Source organism: Filicampus tigris, chromosome 13 (assembly GCF_054856515.1).
Source record: "Filicampus tigris isolate MCC_2025a chromosome 13, RoL_Ftig_1.0, whole genome shotgun sequence".
Taxonomy (NCBI): Eukaryota; Metazoa; Chordata; class Actinopteri; order Syngnathiformes; family Syngnathidae; genus Filicampus; species Filicampus tigris.
Genome location: NC_141229.1, coordinates 20,805,956 through 20,825,955, shown reverse-complemented (window position 1 = coordinate 20,825,955; position 20,000 = coordinate 20,805,956). Strand labels below are relative to the sequence as shown.

General features: G+C 41.8%; 1 protein-coding gene across 7 annotated transcripts in view; it reads right to left on the bottom strand.

The window, feature by feature from the left end:
* ccdc88c (coiled-coil and HOOK domain protein 88C) overlaps positions 1–20,000 on the bottom strand; it is a 65,330-nt gene that overhangs the window by 28,185 nt on the left and 17,145 nt on the right. For 6 of the 7 annotated variants that reach the window (XR_015089330.1, XR_015089331.1, XM_086049692.1 and 3 more), the window contains exons 4-22: positions 18,319–18,388; positions 17,205–17,263; positions 15,779–15,862; positions 12,263–12,406; positions 11,710–11,930; positions 11,560–11,641; positions 10,912–11,070; positions 10,466–10,612; positions 9,658–9,808; positions 9,404–9,585; positions 7,943–8,080; positions 7,451–7,735; positions 6,574–7,371; positions 6,271–6,398; positions 6,032–6,173; positions 3,895–4,044; positions 3,489–3,650; positions 1,434–1,711; positions 1,148–1,291 (exon numbers count right to left, since the gene is read on the bottom strand). Coding sequence is in view for 5 of the 7 variants with exons in the window: in XM_086049692.1 (XP_085905818.1) it covers positions 1,148–1,291; positions 1,434–1,711; positions 3,489–3,650; positions 3,895–4,044; positions 6,032–6,173; positions 6,271–6,398; positions 6,574–7,371; positions 7,451–7,735; positions 7,943–8,080; positions 9,404–9,585; positions 9,658–9,808; positions 10,466–10,612; positions 10,912–11,070; positions 11,560–11,641; positions 11,710–11,930; positions 12,263–12,406; positions 15,779–15,862; positions 17,205–17,263; positions 18,319–18,388 (3,524 nt within the window). In the remaining 2 variants the exon portion in view is untranslated. The remainder of the gene's footprint in view (positions 1–1,147; positions 1,292–1,433; positions 1,712–3,488; positions 3,651–3,894; positions 4,045–6,031; positions 6,174–6,270; positions 6,399–6,573; positions 7,372–7,450; positions 7,736–7,942; positions 8,081–9,403; positions 9,586–9,657; positions 9,809–10,465; positions 10,613–10,911; positions 11,071–11,559; positions 11,642–11,709; positions 11,931–12,262; positions 12,407–15,778; positions 15,863–17,204; positions 17,264–18,318; positions 18,389–20,000) is intronic. The other variant, XM_086049694.1, reaches the window with a different exon arrangement.

Below are 20,000 nucleotides of genomic sequence, written 5' to 3'. Positions count from 1 at the left end.
TGGGGGCTGCTGCCTTTAAGTAAGAAAAAAAAAGTGCTGGTGCACGCTGTAATCTCAGTGCAAAGTGATTATTTGAATAATTTTGAATTTAATGTATTCTCTGAAGAATGAATGTGTGATGCCTAATTTGCATGTTTTACTAAATCCTATCTTTTTACATACTCGTTCACATTACAATAACAAATGTGCACGATGTCGAGTGATGTGCCCTAAAAAAATTATGTCACATATGGCACAGTGTTTACAAAAATAAATATGGTCCCGTGTGTATGGGCTCATTTTATCCTCTCATATTGCCGGAGTAGCAAGGCAGGAGGAGACAAAAATGTTTTGGGGATATGGGGCAATGTTCCTCGATCTCCTCATTTATTGGAGGCATCTACTAGAGAGGATGTCACGTCATTGCCGCACGTAATAAATAGTCTTGTGTGGCTGAATTACAACTTTCACCACAAATGTCCACAGTATGCTTCATGTTTCAAGTGGGATTAAATTAAAGTCTAACGTAAAGACAACAACTGTTACTCAAAACAACAAAGCGGATTCACGGACGATGTCGGTAGTTTCCCGGGGCACTCTCTCCCAGCCTCGCGGAGCGCAGACTGGGCCTTCGATGAGGTCAGGTGTGTGCGGATGAGCGTTCATACTGCAGAGGCATCGCATACATATCCGATTTATATCCACATACAAAAGAGGCTCAGGTCTGATTTGGGAAAAAAATAAATAATCCGATTTGAGCAGTATCAACATAGCCTAAGTCAGGCAAACAAATTCAATTGAGCTGCTGTGGATACGCACAAACATGCATAGAGTGGGACATTTGCTGATAATACTTACACGGCCGGTCTAAACATTAACTTTGCATTTTTAATATTTTAGCTGTGTAACTTAGGGTTTCTACTGTATCAATAATTGCACAATAAAATTTGAATTAAAAACACTGTCGTTTCTGCAAGTATTTATCAGTAATATAATGAAAATGGAGGGAAATATGTGACTAAATTTTCTTCCAGCGCTCCGAAATGTTTTAGTTAGGGGCTACTGTGCTTCTATCAAAAAAATGTTAGTCTGGAGCCCTGCATATACAGTATGTCATAAACCTAGGACGCACTGGAATAAGTAACTATCAGTGTCTGCCAGCATGTACCTGTCCGCTTCAGCTTTAAGTTGTAGGTTCTCTTGCTGCAGTAGTCGATTTTTCTGGTGCTCTTGGTTTAGCTCCTCCCTCTCCTTCTGAACCCGCCCTTCTACTTCCTCCCATTTCTCTTTCTGCTGTAACAAAGCACAATACCTGCAAGGAGGCACAGGGAAATTATACAAAGCACAGTTTGTTTTGAGACAAAAAAAATAAATCACTGCCATTAACTATGAATGAGGTTAAAAAAAGGTGTTTGTGTCCGATATTGTCTTTGGTACACATATGACAAACTTACTTGCTGTGCATTGTTCTGTGTTCGCCCTCTAGTGTTCTCTGCTTGACTTTCAAGGCGGTGTGTTGACTGATCAACTGCTCGTACTCATGCGCTTGCCTCTCATGAACACTGAGCAAGCGCTCGTGGTCATTGAGGACGCTTTCTCTGCCTCGCCATGCCTCCTCGCGTTGTCTTTGCCATGACTCTACCTCATTCTCCAAGGCGGTGACCTGCCCTTGCAACACGGCATTCTGAGCCATGAGAGATGCACTCTGGGACGACAGTGTGGAGTTTTCCACCTAGAAGACAGTAACATCCATGATATCAGGGGTCTGTAACCTGAGACTACAGGGCTGCATGTGTCTTTTTCATCCTTCTCTGTGACTTTGGAAAATAAATCATTAGTATTACTATTTTGAAATTGATTTTATTTTAGTGACTAAATTTGAAGACTATGGTGCTCTTGTAACATTAAAATAAATATTTTGTTTTTTTTGGTTGCTTTTTTTGCTCAAAATATGCATCACAACTGCCTTCACCTGTCGGGCTGGGCATTCCGCCTAGCTGACTTTTTTTTTTCCACTCAGAAAACAGCCAAGGGGTGACAAACATAGAGGCAAAGAAATATGTTCCATAAATATATTATCAAGCGTGACGTCATCAGCAGGTGCGCAGGCCGCCGAAGGCCGGTACGCCTGCGACATGTCTGCTACACATGCCGCGGACACATCCAAAATTGTTACTGCGCAAAGGCTGCCGTGCGCATTCTCTCTCGTGATTGGTTCCTAATGTCACATGCGGCGATGACGTAGATATTTAACCGGCTCGGTTCTTTAGGAGAGGGTCCGCACCACGCAGCTTGTTACTGTGAAGCAAACTAGTTTGGCTGCAGCGTGGGTGTTTTGCCACTTATGTGAGTGTAAAGAAGTCTACACACACGTGTCACCTTCCTGATCGATTTCGCAATACAATTAAATGCATCATCTAGTCATCTAGGTCCCTTTGTTCTAGCAGGCACAATATCCACTGTTGTCGCTGTTGCTTTGTTCGTTGCTCGGCAGTAAAAACGTCGGTCGGAATTGGCCAGAAAAGGCAGAAGAAATTCCACCCTGCGGAGTCCTAGCTAATACAGTATCAGCCGTAGCGACACCCTCTGACTTGGAGTGAAATTGCAACACATTTTCAAAACAACGTGTGTGGGTTGCGCACGATTTAAGCGAAAGTCAACCCAAACATATTTTTTTCAAGATTATGTTCCCAGCAGGCCCACGAGTTGAAACACGGCATTCTGATTAATTTTGTGTTTGTGGAATATAAATTAAGCAGCAAAAGGCATGTGTTTTTAGCCATGGGTGGGGGCGGCCATTTTGTCTTGTGTCGAATGAAAATGACATCACAACTGCTCACACGGCTGACCTGTTTTCTGAATCTGAGCTGTGATTGGTCGTTGTGAGCAGTTGTGATGTCATTTTCAGTCGACACAAGACAAAATGGCCGCCCCCAGAGATGGCTAAAAACGAGTGGATTAACACTTATTCCATAAACGCAATATTAATCAGAATGCCCTGTTTCAACTAGTGGGCTTGCATAGAACATATTCTTGAAAAAAATATGTTTGGGTTGACTTCCGCTTTAAAAAGGCAAACTGTGTGTGGCATTGCTACAGTGACATGCGCGCGCGAGCACAAAGAAGCCTTAAGTCGAGATAATGATCTAAATTCTCACTGTTTCCAGAGAGGAAAATAGTGGGCGCCTATGCACAGTTTAAAAATATAAAATGTTGATTGATCAAAAAAAATGAAAACCAGTTGGTATCCAAATACCCGATTCTTTGACAGAATTTTCAGCAGTTTATCCGAATGCCAAAATATTTGATAGCCGCAACTCTATACCAAATGGATCTTGACATTTCTAACAACTAATTCTCTTAATGGATGTGAAAACATTTCAGACCGTTATGTTGTGACCGACATAACTAAAGAAAGTTGTTAAAAGATTTGTATGATAGAATGACATGTTGAAAACATGACTTGGAACAAAATGATTACCTAAAGTATTTCCGAATGTTGTGTGTACCTGAAGTTGTGCTGTCTGAGTATGCAGCGCTGAATTCTGCTCCTGCAGCATTGTGGTGTGCCGCTGCAGTGTCGCCATCTGGTTGTTAAGTGAACTGTTCTGGTTGTCCAGTTGTTTAAGCTGGTCCTTCAACAAACTGCTCTGAGTCTGTAGTGAGGCATTCTAGGCAAAATACTGACACTGTTAAAAATGCCAAGAGGCAAAAACACTCTGAAAATATGCATATGGTGAACCTGACTGAATTAGAAAACAGGCATGTGTTTACAGGAAAGTGGATAACATGAATTCATATATCTGAATATAAAAGTCAACTTAATTTCCGAGCAATGGGGTGAATGTTAAGCATCAACAACAGTATAGCAATTCAACAAACTAGTAGTGATACAAAAAAAATGTAGAAACGTACATTCTTCTCGACCTCAATGAGATGATCTTTGATACGGAGAAGCTCAGCAGTGGCTGAGCCCCTCCGTCCTTCTCCTCCTGAGCACCCAAGGGAGTTGTGGTTTTCTTCTCTCTCCTGTTGCTGACGCAAGGTAGACACTTTCTCAAGAGCCTGAACCAAAATGAAAAGAAAACACATTCCTCTAGGTCTAGCTGTATTGATAGTTTTACATGCATCCTTCTTAAAAGAGAAGTCAACGCAAACATTTTTTTTTCTCAAGAATATGCTCTATGCAAGCCCACTAGTTGAAACAGGGCATTCTGAAAAATATTGTGTTTGTGGAATAAATGTTAATCTACTTGTTTTTAGCCATCTCTGGGGGCGTCCATTTTGTCTTCTGTCGACTGAAAATGACATCACAACTGCTCACAACGACCAATCACGGCTCAGATTCAGCAAACAGTCAGCTGTGATTGGTCGTTGTGAGCAGTTGTGATGTCATTTTCAGTCGACAGAAGATAAAATAGCCGCCTACACTGATGGCTAAAAACAAGTGCAAACAAATGCATAACTTATATTTAACAAATGCAAAATTAATCAGAATCCCGTGTTTCAACTAGTGGGCCTGCTGGGAACATGTCATGTCATGTCATCTTCCAAACCGCTTATCCTATACAGGGTCGCGGGGAGGTGCTAGAGCCTACCCACGCCGTCAACGGGCGAAGGCAGACTACACCCCGAACTGGTCGCCAGCCAGTCGCAGGGCACACGCAGACACCGTCACTGAGCGGGAATCGATCCCACGCTGCCCGCACACAAGTCAGGCGCGTGTACCACTACACTATCAGTGACTGCTGGGAACATATTCTTGAAAAAAAATATGTTTGGCAAACATATCAGCCGTGATTGGTCGTTGTGAGTACTTCCGCTTTAAGTAATCAAATTGGACTCAAGTCTTAATAATTGGAAGTTAACTACTAAGTGCAGTATTTGCTGATATGCTGAGCTGGGCACTTGACCCTTTTTTGCCCATCCTGCCACGACCCTCCGCCCTTGACCTGGGTACCCTTCCGGCCGCGCCCCCCCGGCTGAATTCATAAACATTGCCGGCCCCCCCCAAAAGAAAAACGTGCACAATACCCCCGCGGGAGAGATGCTAACAGAAGAGGTTTATTTAAAGACAATTAGCTGGCTAACTTACTACTCAAACACGCTGCGAATACGCTTCAAACGCGCCACTTACTCACATACTTACCCATGTAGTGTATAGACCTACTTTTCCAGGCGTAGTTATTCGCCCTGTGATTTCCTCAGTGCACCGCGACATGCGCGGGGTGATACAATTTCAAGTGTTATCAGTGATTCAACTTGTCTGTGAATGAATGCCGTTTACGCAATAAAAAGAAGCTGCGCTCCGAGACTTCTCCAAGTTATTAAGCTGTGAAAGACACAACAACCCAACTGCGTGTACTTACTTCCATTGCGAGCCATGGGGTTGGTTTTGTCGTACTGTATAATTTATTTGTCCAACAGACGACAAGTCTGCAAGCAACAAGTTACCTATTTTCCACACTCCCCTCCTTCACACTTCCCTGCCTTCAAAATAAAAGCATGCCAGCAAACCACTACACAGCAGTTTTGCTACGGTGTATTTCCTGAAGTAGGAAAGTGCATGATGTGCCAGTGTCACACTTGAGTGCTGCGCGCAGCTTGATTTTCTTCCCGGAAACAATTTGCTTTGAAAGAAGCCTAAAAAAAAAGCCTTTCACCGAGTAGGCTGAGATTAAATTTGGCCGCCTCGCGAGCACGTCACACACATGAGGGCCGATTAGTTGGCCAGACTAAAATCCGCTTCCGGCCATGCTTAGTCCAGCCATTTTTTAAAAATTTGTCACCCAATCAAGGCTCACCTGTTTTCTGAAGCTGAGCCATGACTGGTCATTACCTGAGCAACTGTGAAAGCAATGTTAATCAGAATGTTTAGACTAATGGGCCTACATAGAACAAATTTCTTGTAAATAAAATGTTGGGGTTGACTTCCACTTTAAGATATAAGGCTAAACAAACACTTAAAAAAATCAAATTCAGCGACCCAATAATTCAAAATTAGCAACTGGCAAGAAGTGAATGTTTCGGTGGGAGTTTTATTTTCACTCACAGTAGCAAGCTCAGTCCGTAGTGCGGCATTGTGTGTGTTGCTCTCTTGGAGTTTCTTCTCCAGATTGGAGATTTTTCCCTCTTTAATCTTCATGGCATGTTGGACCGTTTCTTCCAATCGGGATTCAAGCAGCTTGTACTTGCTAACACACACAAGCACAAGTCAACTCCGACATTGTATATTAAGGCTGATTAGTACTCCAAAAGAGTGACACTGTATGTTGTGTGATTTAAAGTTACCTGTCTTCCAGCATGTGCTCCTGCTGTAGTAGTCTTTCTCGGTTCAGTCCCACCTTCTCCAGTTCTTCATTGAGTCTTTCCAACTCCACGCTGTGCTGCTGGACTCGCAACTTCTCGGACACCAACTCCTACACACAATGCTCTCTGTTACACTCACGCTGGTTAAGTACAAACCTATTCACAGCCACACATGTGCAGTTGCACTAATGCAGTATATAATGTGAGTAGAAGATCACACATGACAGAAAGTCCTCCATATCCACTTCATAAAGATGCTACCCCCAAAAAGGATGTCGCTCTTACCTCTCTTAGTGTAACCAAAGTTCTCTTGTCAATGGTGGCCCGTTTGTTCAGCTCCTTGTTCTCCCTCTCCAGCTCTTTGGCCTTGACTGCCACCTCCTTGAGCAAACTAACTTCTTTTCTCATATCTACACCGTCCTTCTCCGCGAGAGCCAACTGACGAGCCTTCTCTTCCAGCTCTGCCCCCTTAGCCTCCAGTAGCATTTTGTTTCTCCAACTCTCCTTCTCCAGGTGCTTCCTTCCCTTCTCAGATTGTTCCAGGTCCAATAGGATTTTCCTTCTCTCCTTGTCACCTTCCTCTCTCCTCCTCTGCTCATGACTCAGATCTTCGACTTCCTTTCTCAGCTCTTCCTGCCTACTCCGTGTGTCGTGCCGCTCTCTCTCCATTTCTTCCCTTTCCTCTTTAAACGTATCCATGTGGCCCTCCAAGCGATGCTTCTCTTGATTTAGTGTGGCGACGTTCATTTCCAGCCTCTCTGCTCTCTTCCTCTCTGCTTGTAGCTCCACTCCAACCTCCTCCAATCTCCTCTGCAGCTCTCGCAACTCTTTCTGGCCCTCCTTATATTCTTCCTGTTGTTTCGCGAGGAGAGAGGACGAGGAGCGCAGATTTTCCACGGAGCAGCGGAGGTCCAAGTTTTCCTTTGTCAGGAGGCTATTTTCTGCTTCCTGTCTCTTCAGTTGCTGAAGCCCTTGTTGAGCCTCCTCTGCCTCCCGTTTCAATCTGTGCACCTCCTGCTCCAGGGAGGACACCTGCTTCTCAAGAAACCCGGACCTCTCACTGCAAGCACGCAGAGATGTCACCTGGAGACCGAAACGTCCAAGTCAATCACTTTCCCCTGCCCTGCATGAATCGTATCATTAGTTAAAGGTCATCTCTTACCTCTCTGTTGAGAGCGTCTCTGTTTCTCTCCATCTTGGCCATCTCCCTCTCAACTTCACCGCATCTTTCTGCCCTCTCCCTCAGCCTGTCTGCCTCTTCTTTGGAGAGCACGAGTTGAGTTTCCACACTCGCTAACCGGGCACTGGTGTCAGTAATGCCTTGGTGTAGGAGGCGATTCTCTGCTTCCACCTCGCGGACCCTTGTTTCACTGTGAGACTGAGCACGCTCACGAAGCGACACCATGGCATCAAAAAGATGCTGCTTCTCACTCTCCAGTTCTGAAATCTTATCACACAGTAGAAATAAAGCAGAAAGGTCTTTAGCAAGGTACGGGACTGGCACTGTCATTCTACAACTCTTTCAGCTGCACTTTGTGTTCACTGAGGTTTGATTCTGTCCTATCTGTCTTCAATCTAAATCACATCATGACGGTTTGAACTTCTGTGGCGGACAACTGGTATAAGAGCTTCTGAGGGTGTTCCTATAATTTACCTGTCTATCTTTGTCTGCTCTTAGAGCATGCATTTCTCTTTCCAGATTTTGCTTCTCCTTCAATAATTCCTCTCCAAGGGACTCCATGTCTTGATTGGTCAGTTTCTCCTGGTCCAGCAAGCCCTGGAGATGCTCCAACTGAGAGAGACCCAGATTTAGTAGTGCAAAGCTTTTACATACAACGCACACAGAAGCGGACCTTAGGGAATTAATTTTTACCCAAAGGTTAAAAAAAATCCAGAATCAAAATTAAAACAGAAGTGTTTCAGCTGATCTCCTTTGCTCCCTTTCAATCCCTTATTTGTCAGGTTTTTTTTTGTAACAACAGGACGTTGAGTGATTCTCAATTCATATGAGGTTATCTACTTTTTAACAACACCTCCACTAGTCTAAACACAGCATTTTGATTAGGCCTACAATTGCGTTAAGGAGCAAAACTCACCGTATTTTCTCCATCTCAGGGGACAGCCATTTTATCTCTTATTGTCATCCGAAAATGACATCACAGTTGCTCAGGGCTTAGGTAACAACCAATCACAGCTCACCTGTTTTCTGAAGCTGGGCCATTATTGGCTGTTACCAGAGCCCTGAACAATTCTCATGTCATTTTCAGTCGCCAGACGTGACAAAATGGCCGCAACCTGAGATAGATAAAAACAGGTGGACTTTGCCGCTTAATTCGAATTCCACAAACACAATATTAATCAGATTATCAAGTTTAGACTAGAGGGACTACATTGAACATATAATTGGAAAGAACATCTCTGCATTGACTTCCCCTTTAAAGACCAAATGTGAAGTAATCAAACATTACAGAAAAATAAAGCATGAAAAAAATCATTTCTATTTTGTACCGTACATTTGACAAAGTAACAATTTTTCCCAAGTGAGAGGCTGGCAGTGACAAAACCGGAAGTGTGACATCATTAGATGAATGTCAGTGGCAGGGCTCCATGGGGAAGTGTACGAAGCCAATCAGAAACAGACTCAGAAAGCGATATTTCAAACTTATCTGAGAGGATCCACGTGTTTGAAGAGGAGGTTGTTGGCATAATGCATGTACGAGCCAGATGCTGCAGGATGATGAAAATGTTGTGCCTGGCGACGCGATCTCTTTAATTGACGTCACTCGCCGAAGATTACCAGAGATTGCAGAACATTTGCATTTTCGTTGTTAAGCGCGTTGCTATGGGTCTAATTATGAATCTAACGAAAGTATGCTTAAAGTACTTTTAGCCGTCAAAAGATGGTTGGTCAAGTTTACTTCACACAAGGTCTTTAAGTTTTACACCCAATTGTGGGAAGTGCCTGGTTGTCAGATCAGCATCCACACTGCTTTTGCACACGCGAAAACCTTAGCCCCAGAGGGTTCGGCTGCCCAGGCTGCACTGTATTTCTTTCTGTGAACTGCTTCAATGGCGTACATTTCAAACCTATGTCTGTTTTTTGTTTTTGTTTTACCTTTTTACTGAGACCCTGGTTCTCCCTGTCCACCTCTTGGGTATGGAGCTGCTTCTCTTGGAGGTGGTGATTCTCCTCCTTTAGTCTCTCAATAGAGGTTTGCAGCTCCCTGTTCTCTTTCTCCAGCTTCAAAACACGACTGGAGACACACTCATTCAGCTCGTGGACAAATGATTTGCGGGCTGCAGCACACCGAAAATTTGCTGAGTCGTAGTTGGTGCAAAACAGTAATGGAAAAGAAATGAGTATCTTACTCTCTGAATTAGAATTGTCTTGGTTTTTGGTGAGCTGCTCCAGTTCCCATCCCAGATGAGCTGATTCATTCATACTCTGTTTCTGTCCAATCTCCAGAAGCATGTTCTCCTCCACCAGCTCCTCGAGCCGACGGCGCTCATTGTCTCTCTCCTGCAAAGACCACAGACAAACATTTGTCATAGAGCCAATACAACATGCTATAAGACAAACCTTTGTGACCACTTGCATTTTCAAGAAAGAGCATGAGCTGTGGATTATGCAAGTCATCAAAATGTTGTGGCAGGTCGGAGTACTGCACATCAGGGGCGGAGCCAGATTGACAGACCGCCCACCCAGTGAGATTCATGAAAAGATATAGACTTTTAAATTTTTAGTAAATTATTGTAAAATTATTTTTGAATTTGTGTTTGTTGTGTTTTTTTATTTTATTTAATAATAAGAATGGCAATTGTGGTTGTCTAAGGAAGATCTGAACTTCATATAATTCAGTTTGTCATTTCATTTGAATATATGATGTGTCGTGACAGGAGGATTGTGCTCAGTGAGAGAAATATTCAGGCCCACCATGATTTTTCCAGGCCCACCCATTAGCCACGTTCTGGCTCCGCCCCTGCTGCACATATAAATAGAAATATAACTTTATAAAACATTTCGCCAGTTTACATTTTTATTTTTTGTCTCCCGATGGATAATTGTGCTCTGTGGTGAGCAACTATGTGTAACGGGCAATTGTAGCATACCATTTTTATTTGTCCTTAATTATATATGACACATATGCAAATTATATGTGATATCATTATGCCATACCATTTCCAAGTCATGTATTTTAGCTCGTAGTAACAAGTTGTCCTTTTCCATGGCGTGAACTTTCTCACAACGCCCTCTAGAGACCGATAGTTGTTCCTCCAGCAAAACTTTAGTCTCCATAAGCGTCAGGTTATCTTCGCGAAGCTCCTGAAATCCACACACATGAAGTATAGATGACATATGAGTCCCTCTAGCTACATAGTTTATAGTACTATTATTTTATGTGAAGGATTTAGAGTTTTTCAGTGATATTTAATGTGCAATGTGCTACATTTGATTGACTTTTTCCAAATCAGCGTAGCAAGTTCTGTGTACCGTAGATAAATAGCAAAACAAAACAAAACTAATACCAGAAATAGAAAGAAAGGCTCTGCAACAGTAAACATGCACAATAAAGACTGTTTAGTCATAATTGTTGCACAAACGTGAATGGAAATTTTGTTTACCTCCACTCTGTTCTTGTAGAAGTGAACGTCATTGAGCTTCTCTTTGCACCGGGTCAACTCGGTATCCAGTCGGTCGACTCGGGCCGCTTTCTCCCTCAAGGAGTCAACCTCGTCCCGATACACTCGTACAGAGCGAGCCTCGCAAGACAGTGACTGGTTCTGCAGCACATACAGAAACATAAATACTGTATGCCTTCTTCGTGGCTTCAGGGGATAATTATCATGCGAGGAGGAAAGTTTATAATTGTCTTTTTCCCTACTGCTTTGGCCCATTGCAGACTGACAAAAGGCAAAGGCAAAGCTACCTTCAGTGTCAGTAGTATTGTCGACCATATTTTCATCGAATGCCGACTAGTCAGATGATGTAATGCTTGTAATTCCCAGGTGTCGTATTATCAAATCCGAGCAAGGCTACGTATCACCGACAAATTGTTTCTATGCACAATAATAGACCTTTGAGACAGTTTTGGTGAGACCAAAGTGGTACTCATTTGTATTGAATTTGGCTTGTTTATTACTTAACCAAATGAACATTACACACAGAACTTGATGTTACTGACGTATGATGATGGCAACATGGTACACACACGCAAATGAGTTGATGCTGATGAAGCACACAAAACAGGTATTAATGAAGGTGAAGTTGACCTCTTGTTTCAGTCTCTGAAGCTCCTGATCTAGATGCTCCACCTCATGTTTGGAATCCATCAACTGCTCAGTCTTCTCTTCCCTGCACACGGAATGTTACATTTATATTGTGTCTACTGCTAATGAGCACTAAAGCCTCAGTAGACTCACAGTTCTTGTCTATATCTGCGAAGCTTGGCCTTTGTGTCGGCAAGCTCTACAGATAAATGCTGCTTCTCTTCTTTGGTAAGGCTTGCCACAGTCAAGGATGGTCCTCTGTTATTCACTAGCACGTCTCCAGAAGCATTTACTTGGCCCGGGCTACCTATTTGTCGTTCCTGGGGATGCAGGCTGGACAAGTAGTCCCTCTCCTGGGTGAGATCCACAATGACCTAAAAGGGGTGACATCAACTCTCGTTATATCTAATATATACCAATAAATATAATCTAATCAAATGTCCATTATTCATGAAATGTCCATTTGTTTTTTTACGTTAGGAATTTCTCCTGCTTGTTTGACGCTCAATTGTAATAAAACGCTTAAGGTGACGGTGCTTTTGCTGTCTAGGTAATGGATGCCAGATGGCAAGAATCTCACACCTCTAAAGACTGAAACGTAGCACTGACCCTGTGCTTCAACATTGAAATAAAGTTCATATTGTAACAATTTTTGAGAAGTCTGCTACAGAAATTGCAAATGTGTTTGTTTTATATCCTTTATTACCTCACTGGCCTTGTCTCTCTGCGCTATCAGTTGCTGTAGAGATGTAGCCATGCTGCGTGACAATGGTTCGAGCTCTTCCTGTGCCAGCCCTGCTCCTTCCTCCAGCCATGAAAGGTCAAGAACATTCTGCTGGTTGTGGGTTACCTGCAAACACAGACACAGACTTTTGACTTGCTATACAATTGTTGTAGCAGTTGTAGTCAGCGGTGTAAAAAGGCACTGCATCGTACAGAGAGATGTTGCTGATATTTCACCACTCAAAATTAGCTCCATAAGGAAAACAAAATATGCAATTAAAATATATAACTAAATAAATCAAATACTTGGGCTTGTGCCACTGAGGATCTTTGTCATTCTTGGTGGCAGGGAGTCAACTGCATTGATGCTACGTGACTTCTCGTACCTCACGTATGCGTAACTCCATTTGAGAACCACTGCTTGAATATATTGGAGCGTCTACTATGGATTACGGAGGCATCAGTCAGTCAATTCGCATTCATTGGCAACCAAAACACAGCTACCGTATGGCCGTAGCCATAACACGAACAGCACACACGCTGGCTCTTTCTCCCTCTCTCCCTTATTCCCACACTCGCAAACAGAGAGATGCATTCAAAAATTCAGAAACAGGAACACTCAAAGTAACAGAACATGAAACAACCGCTCAACGCTAACACATAACAACAAAACGCATAACACAGTTTATTATAATACCCTACAGTGATAAACAAAAAAAATGATAATACTGCTATTGTCCTAATCTAGAAGAATTTTATTCAGGTCCATACCTCATGTTTATTTTGTAGATCAATTTCACACTTTTAAATTAGACATACTATTAAAGCAAAGAAAAACGTTTTGAATAAATAAAGGTTAAATAAAACCAAAATAAAACGTGTGATGAGTGTTTAGTTTTCTTTAGCACAGTGCCTTTTCCTCATTTGACTTCTACATTTAAAAATGCCTGAGAAGAGAATACAAGTATTTCTTTTAGTATTTATAGATAGTTTCAAAGTATTGATAGTGCAACTACGCTTAGTGTATAGTTTTGGTTTCATTTTAAAACACTAAACAATTACAACCAAAAACGTTAAGGCCACAGTAGCGCCTTCAATTTAGGATGCATCACCATTTCTAAATTGCAGGTTGAAGATAACGTGAACGTTCTGTCATCTTAGCTGTCTTTATTTTTAATTTGCACATGCCTGAAAGCAGTGACACCCTAACCACCGGGCTGCGGACCGGTACCGGGTCGCGGGCCACGGCGGGCCGCAGTGATGAAAGAAAAAAAAAACATTTTCAGTACTTTCGGTTTAAGAATAAGACGTCCAAACGACCAGAACCCCGCCTCCGACTGTGAATATTTAAAGGGCCGCGAAGTGATGCACTTGTATGAACCGGTCCATGGCAGAGAAAAACCTGAAAGGGGAAGTAAACCCAAACATATTTTTTTCAAGAATATGTACCCACATTAGTTGAAACAAGGCATTCTGATAAATATTGTGTTTGTGGAATAAGATTAATCCACCCGTTTTTAGCCACCTCTGGGGACGGCTATTTTGTCACTTCTGTCGACTGAAAATGACATCGAAGTTGCTCAGGTCTCAGGTAATGACCAATCACGGCTCACCTCTTTTATGAAGCTGAACCATGATTGGCCGATATCTGAGCCCTGAGCAGTTGTGATGTCATTTTCAGTCAACAGAAGTGACAAAATGGCCGCACCCTGAGATGGCTAAAAACGGGTGCGTTTTGCTGCTTAAAGGGACGGCGGCCACGTTTTCAATAACAAGTTCATTTTATAAATTTTTTGATCAGGAAAATGAAGAGTTGTCATTTTTTATTTTATCAATACATTTGGGAGACATTAGGAAATAAGCGACTCCATGAATAACGCCCCTTGTTAATGAGCCCCCTACCGTTCTATCCTTGTTCGGCCGGAGTCACGGGAGTAACCGATTGCAAACTCTCCATTGGAAATCATTGTACTTTCATTGTTTATAATGTCCAAAAACGGCAATCAATTGGCACCAAAATTTATGTGGACATCTCTACTAATGCCCACTTCAACATATGAAAAGGATTAACATCTCCGTGGCTGATTTAGGAAATGTGGAAGTCAGCAGAGCTACATAGATTTAGGCTGGGAAGAGCGCACACTGCTTCTTTGCTGATCTGTTAGGACGGGTGAGGCATTTAACACCAGTCGGGATATTTACAGAGACTGAAGTGGGAATGAGACGTGCACACTTATTTGGATGAGGAATGGCCCCAGTTTTTCGACGTACAACTCGCCGTCCAATTTGGAAGGTAACAGCCGAAATGGCACGTTCCAATGCGGCAACACTCTCGGCTGTGCAGTCAGCCTCGCTGGAACTTTTCGTTCGCTGTTTGATTAGGACTTTTATCACTCTCAAGCCGCTTCACTCGGGCAGAAGGGGGCTGCAAGCAAAAAGCAGAGACACTGAGCGCGACTGCTTGCGAGGCGACATGAAGACACAGGCTCATCTTCACCTCCACGCGCTGGGCGGACAGTAAGGAGCTAATGTTGTTGTGCTAATGCCTTTTGTTTTAACGGCCTGAAGCTAGTTGTTGCTATTAGCCGTCCCAATCCTACCTTTAACCGAGGAGGGAAGCGGGGGAGTCCAATCTGCGTGCTGCTGCTGCAAGCCGCCGTCTCTCTCCCTCCTGAGACACGAGTTAAGCGTCGCTAAATGTCCGAAATATAACCAGTCGGGGTTCGTGTGCGCATTCATGCTCTTGTCCGCTTCAGCTTGTTAAAGTGGAGTAGCAATCGCCACGGTATTTTTGAATTTGTGGAGGTGATCATGATGAGATCACATTTTATGTCAATAATTCCAAACTATTGTGCAGAACACTTTTATACTTTCACAGTTTGAAGTGGACAAGAGTAGTAATGTGCATTTGCATTTTGGTGGCGATCGGTCACCGTTTTAGGCAACAGAACTGACAGAGCGAGCATTACCATGCTTGCCTCCCTCTTGTGACGTAGACTGCTGAGACCGAAAACATAACATAGGCCACGCCCCTTTTTGGGGAAATTTGTCATAAACCTAAAAACAAAAAAAGACCTTAAATCACTACAGAGTCTTTAGAGGAGGGCATTTTAGTACTAATGTCGTTTTTACATGCAAACCTATTATATAAGTGCCAATGTTAGGTTCACCCAAGTGTCCCTTTAACTCATATTCCACAAACACAATATTAATCAGAATGCCTTGTTTCAACTAGTGGGCCTGCTGGGAAAATATAGTATTCTTTAAAAAAAATATGTTTGGGTTGACTTCTGCTTTAAATAATTCAAGCTGTAAACCAATGATGGTTATAGAACATATGCTAAAATTTACATATGATCTGATTAGTCAACTAATTGCGACTATCAGTGACTAGTTGTTAATCGTTTGTGGCAGCCATAATTTACTGTATGTGCAACGCAAAGTCCAGGATATTCATCGTTTTCATGATTGAAAATATGCATTCTTCTTCTTCACTGACCTCCTGGATGTGAGAGACGATGGCAGCCTGGGTCTCAATGTCCAGCAGTTTGATCCTTTCGATCATCTCCTCCTTACGTTCACACTAATGATAAAAACAAACACTTCAATCATTAGAAATAAAGATATTTAATGCAAGTTGATTTTAGGCAATGTTATCATCAGAAAATTAAAATTAAGGGAAATAATAGATGGTTCATGTAAAAAATGTGACTGTTTATTTAGCTGTTGCCTCAGTTGAGCAAGAGATATTCATCATGTCAGCATTTGTACATGACTCTAGAAGGCCCTTCCTGTCTTCCTGTTCACTGCCTCCTCACAGCCTTCTTTTTCCCTGAAACCAGTCAGACTAGTCCAGGTAGGAAGGAGACAAAATAACTGGAAAAAATAGGGAGAGGGAGTGAAGAAAGGACAGAAACAAAGCAACTGTGGAGAATGAGAAGTGTTTAGTGAGTCCAGAGTCAAAGCAGCGGTCTAACTTTTGCATTAGGATTAGGGATAGACGGATTATCAGCCGGGCCGATATTCGGGATTTTGATGAATATCGGTTTCTGCCTTTTTTCAAAATCTGATGGCCGATAATAAATCAACAAAAAAATGCGTTAACGTCAAGAAACTATTTGTTTAAATTTTCAGTTAACTTTATTAGAGATTCTACTGACCCTGGGAACACTCTGCACCTTTTGGTTTTGTTTGAAATCAAAACAAAGATGCGTGAAATTTTAATTTAATTTTAATTTTGGAGAAGTTTATTCACTGTTGAAAACCATAGGGTGCACCCTATTGTTTAAAGTTTTCATGTAACTTTTGAAGACATGCTGATGACCCTGGGAGCTCCCTGAACTTTGTTAGAATTTTACAACAAAGATGCATATTGTCAAAAATGTATAATAATAAAAAACATCAACATTATGCAAATCTGAAAAAATGTTCAACAAACATGGGTAAAGGCATTTCAACAAAGTTCAGAGTTTTACTTTGTTTTATTTTTTTTATGCCAATATTTTCCTTTTTACTGCAAATGAATATCGGCTCGAAATATCGGTTATCGGCCTCCTTGACTACTAATAATAGGTATCGTATCGGCCCTGAAAAAAACACATCGGTCTATCTCTAAGTAGGATGCTGCTAAGTGTAAAAGTAAAAGGAAAAAAATGAATCATGATTTATATTTGCTCAATACGTGTCTTGTTCCATTTCATGATTCTTCCGTGTGGCGAGGTATTTAATGTGTAATAGTCAGAGACAATGATAGTCTCACTGCGTAGCTTATTAGCAGCGTCAGCAATCAGCTCTGCTCAGACATGAAAAACTAAACAAACTCAAATACTCTTCCTGGGAGAGAATTGTTGTCTGTGTGTGTGCATGTGTGCGTGTGTGTGGGGGTGTGTGGGTGTGTGTGTGTCCATGTTTTGTGTACTTGTTACCTGGACAGCACAGCCAAGTATCAATAGTAAAATTCTTTTCAGCTCCTCCATGCTTTTTGCTGCGGGGTGGAAAACACAAAGTTTTACTTTTTCGCAGCGCTTTTGGAAAACAGTTTATATCCCAGTTCACTTTTAAGTAAATAAGGTTTTGCGCGGTGAATGAAAACAAAAATCTTAGCTCATTCAATATAACGCAATTTGAATGTTGTTTGACTGGGCTTTTAACTTTTATCATCATGCAATGCTACTGCTACCTTTTCTAACATGACAACGTAGCCTTTGTTCTTAAAGGGGAAAGTCAACCTCCAAAATGTTCTTTACAAAAATATGTTCTCACTAGAATATGCCTTCACTAGTCCAAACTAGTTGCTCGGGGCTCAGGTAACAACCAATCACGGCTCACCATTTTTCTGAAACTGAGCCATGATACAGTTACAGTAACAAACGTTTACCATGCTAAGTGAAAATTAATAAATACATGAATAAAATCAAAACAAATTTGATGTTGATGCATGCACACTAGAGCTTGGCGATATGACGATATATCATGTCACTTTTGCTACTATCATGTTATCGTCATTTATCATCTACAGCAGACTGCATGTCATTGTTACATCAAATACAACTTGGATTTGGTGTGCAAAGAGCTTTCATCTTATGCCACATTGCTGCCAGCCTCATCAAAACCCCAAAAAATGAAAAAAATTGAGCTTTTCTGATTAGTGAACGGCAGAGACCTTCCAAAAAGCTTCAATGGGCTGCTTATGTCACCTGCAGCCATGTAGTCGGCGGATCTAGGCGAGATGCAGCTGCAGCTAGCGATAGCAAGTTTAGCAATGAGCTTCGGCTGGCTACTACTGCCTGCGAAACACGCTGCTGTTTCACTCCTAACTCAGCAATCACAGCCTCCATCATCTCACCTCCATGGCAACGTGTAAGATACACTTCTTACAAGTATTGTACTCACGAAGGGATTACGAGGAATAATTAACAGAGGGAGAGCCGGAGAAGCCATGCTAATTGCTAAGCTAACGTAATGTCTTTGTGAAAGACTGGAATTAAAAAAGTGCTCGGGTAACTGGAGCGTGAGCATGTGCATGCATGTGAGCGTTACCTGACAAGGGATCCCTTGCAATGGAGAGAATGTTTGGAAGAGGCATCACTATTAACTGCTGAAGGGTATCCTGTAACAGAGGAAGTTGAAATAGAAAGTCAAGAAAATACTGTATATTTTTCTGTGTATAGAACATTTGGCATTGGAATAGAATGCTGACAATGTCGTGCTTCTGTGCATCTCCAAAATAGAAAACTCACTATACAGTTGGAGGAAAAAGCATGGGAACAGGTTAAAATGATGCTAGATGTCTGCATAAATTGGAAAATATTTTTGCTTTGGTCATCATCTAAGTCTCAACAAATGGTTTTCTTAACATACACACACACACAGACAGACACACACATTTCACGGATGTTTGCATGAGTTCATTTTGCACTGGTGTAGCTAGGATTTTTTTTTTTGCCTTCGGGGGGCCACGGGGAGGCAAAGGATATCTCAGGGGGTCCGCACAACACACTTCTTACAACCACGCCCAAAATCTTCAGAAAACGCTGATAAAAATTCATTTATATGTTCCCTACGGGGGAAAATGTGTGGGGGGGAAATTCCTGGGAAAAAAAGGGAAAATACCCAAAAGTCAATTATCTGGTCTAGCACCAGCAGGGTCCAACTATATTTCAGTATATTCCAAGTGTATATATTGCCTACCCCTCTAGCTCTGCCAGTGTTCATTTGATGAAACCTCCTGGCTTAAAAGCATTATCAAAGGCATTTCTCATGAGTTGTCTGTACATTTTATGTATAAACAGTTAAGGAATTAAACCAGCATCCCTTTAAGGAGTTGGTGTGTTATTAGTTTAAGTAAACTACTTGTATAGTTCACAAATGTTTTTCTTGCAACAGTATATGATATAATAACAGCCACAACATTATGACCACTTGCACAATGTCATAATATTCAATACATGTTCCAGGGGTCTTAATTGCTTTTAGTAACCCTCAAAAATATTTAGTAGTTGCTTCTCTACTAAAACAGATCTAAGTCTGTTCATGGTCAATCAAAAATCCTTTTTCAGAAATGTAAATGTTTGCCAACAGCTAATTAGAACATATGTGCCTTTGTATTCATACTGCTGTATGAGTGTGCAAGAAAAACTGCTGAAACACTGTGTGCGCATGTGTGTGTGTGTTCTTGTGCATGTGTTGTATAAGTGTCAGAGTGGTGGATTGGAGCAAAATAGTAATACCAGCATCTGAGGCACAGATACTGTGTCAAAACACGCTATCGAGGTACCAAAGAATGTTTTTACATAGAAGGTGGATTAAGATCTCTCACACATACACGCACGCACACGCACGCACACACACACACACGCGCACACACACTATATTTACTATTCATACATGCAGTCTGGTTTAGAGGAAGACACTTGGGAGGAGACATTAAGTGCGTGTGTGCCTGTGTGAATTGGGAGAAGGGAAGTCACTGTCAACAAGGAAAGGTTATCTGGGCCCACAAAATGTTCTTCATTCAAAAATTCATTCTTGTAGGAAAAAGAAACAATGATTGATTAAAAAAATGTATTGTATGATGAGTCATTGTTTGGATAATATTTTGAAGTTAAAAAAAAAAAAGTCATCTATAAACGCATCAACTTACACGGCTGCTTCAACTGAGAAAGCGCGATGAAGGCTCAGAGGCAGCACAATACTTGCAGCTACAATTTCACTGTCCTTAA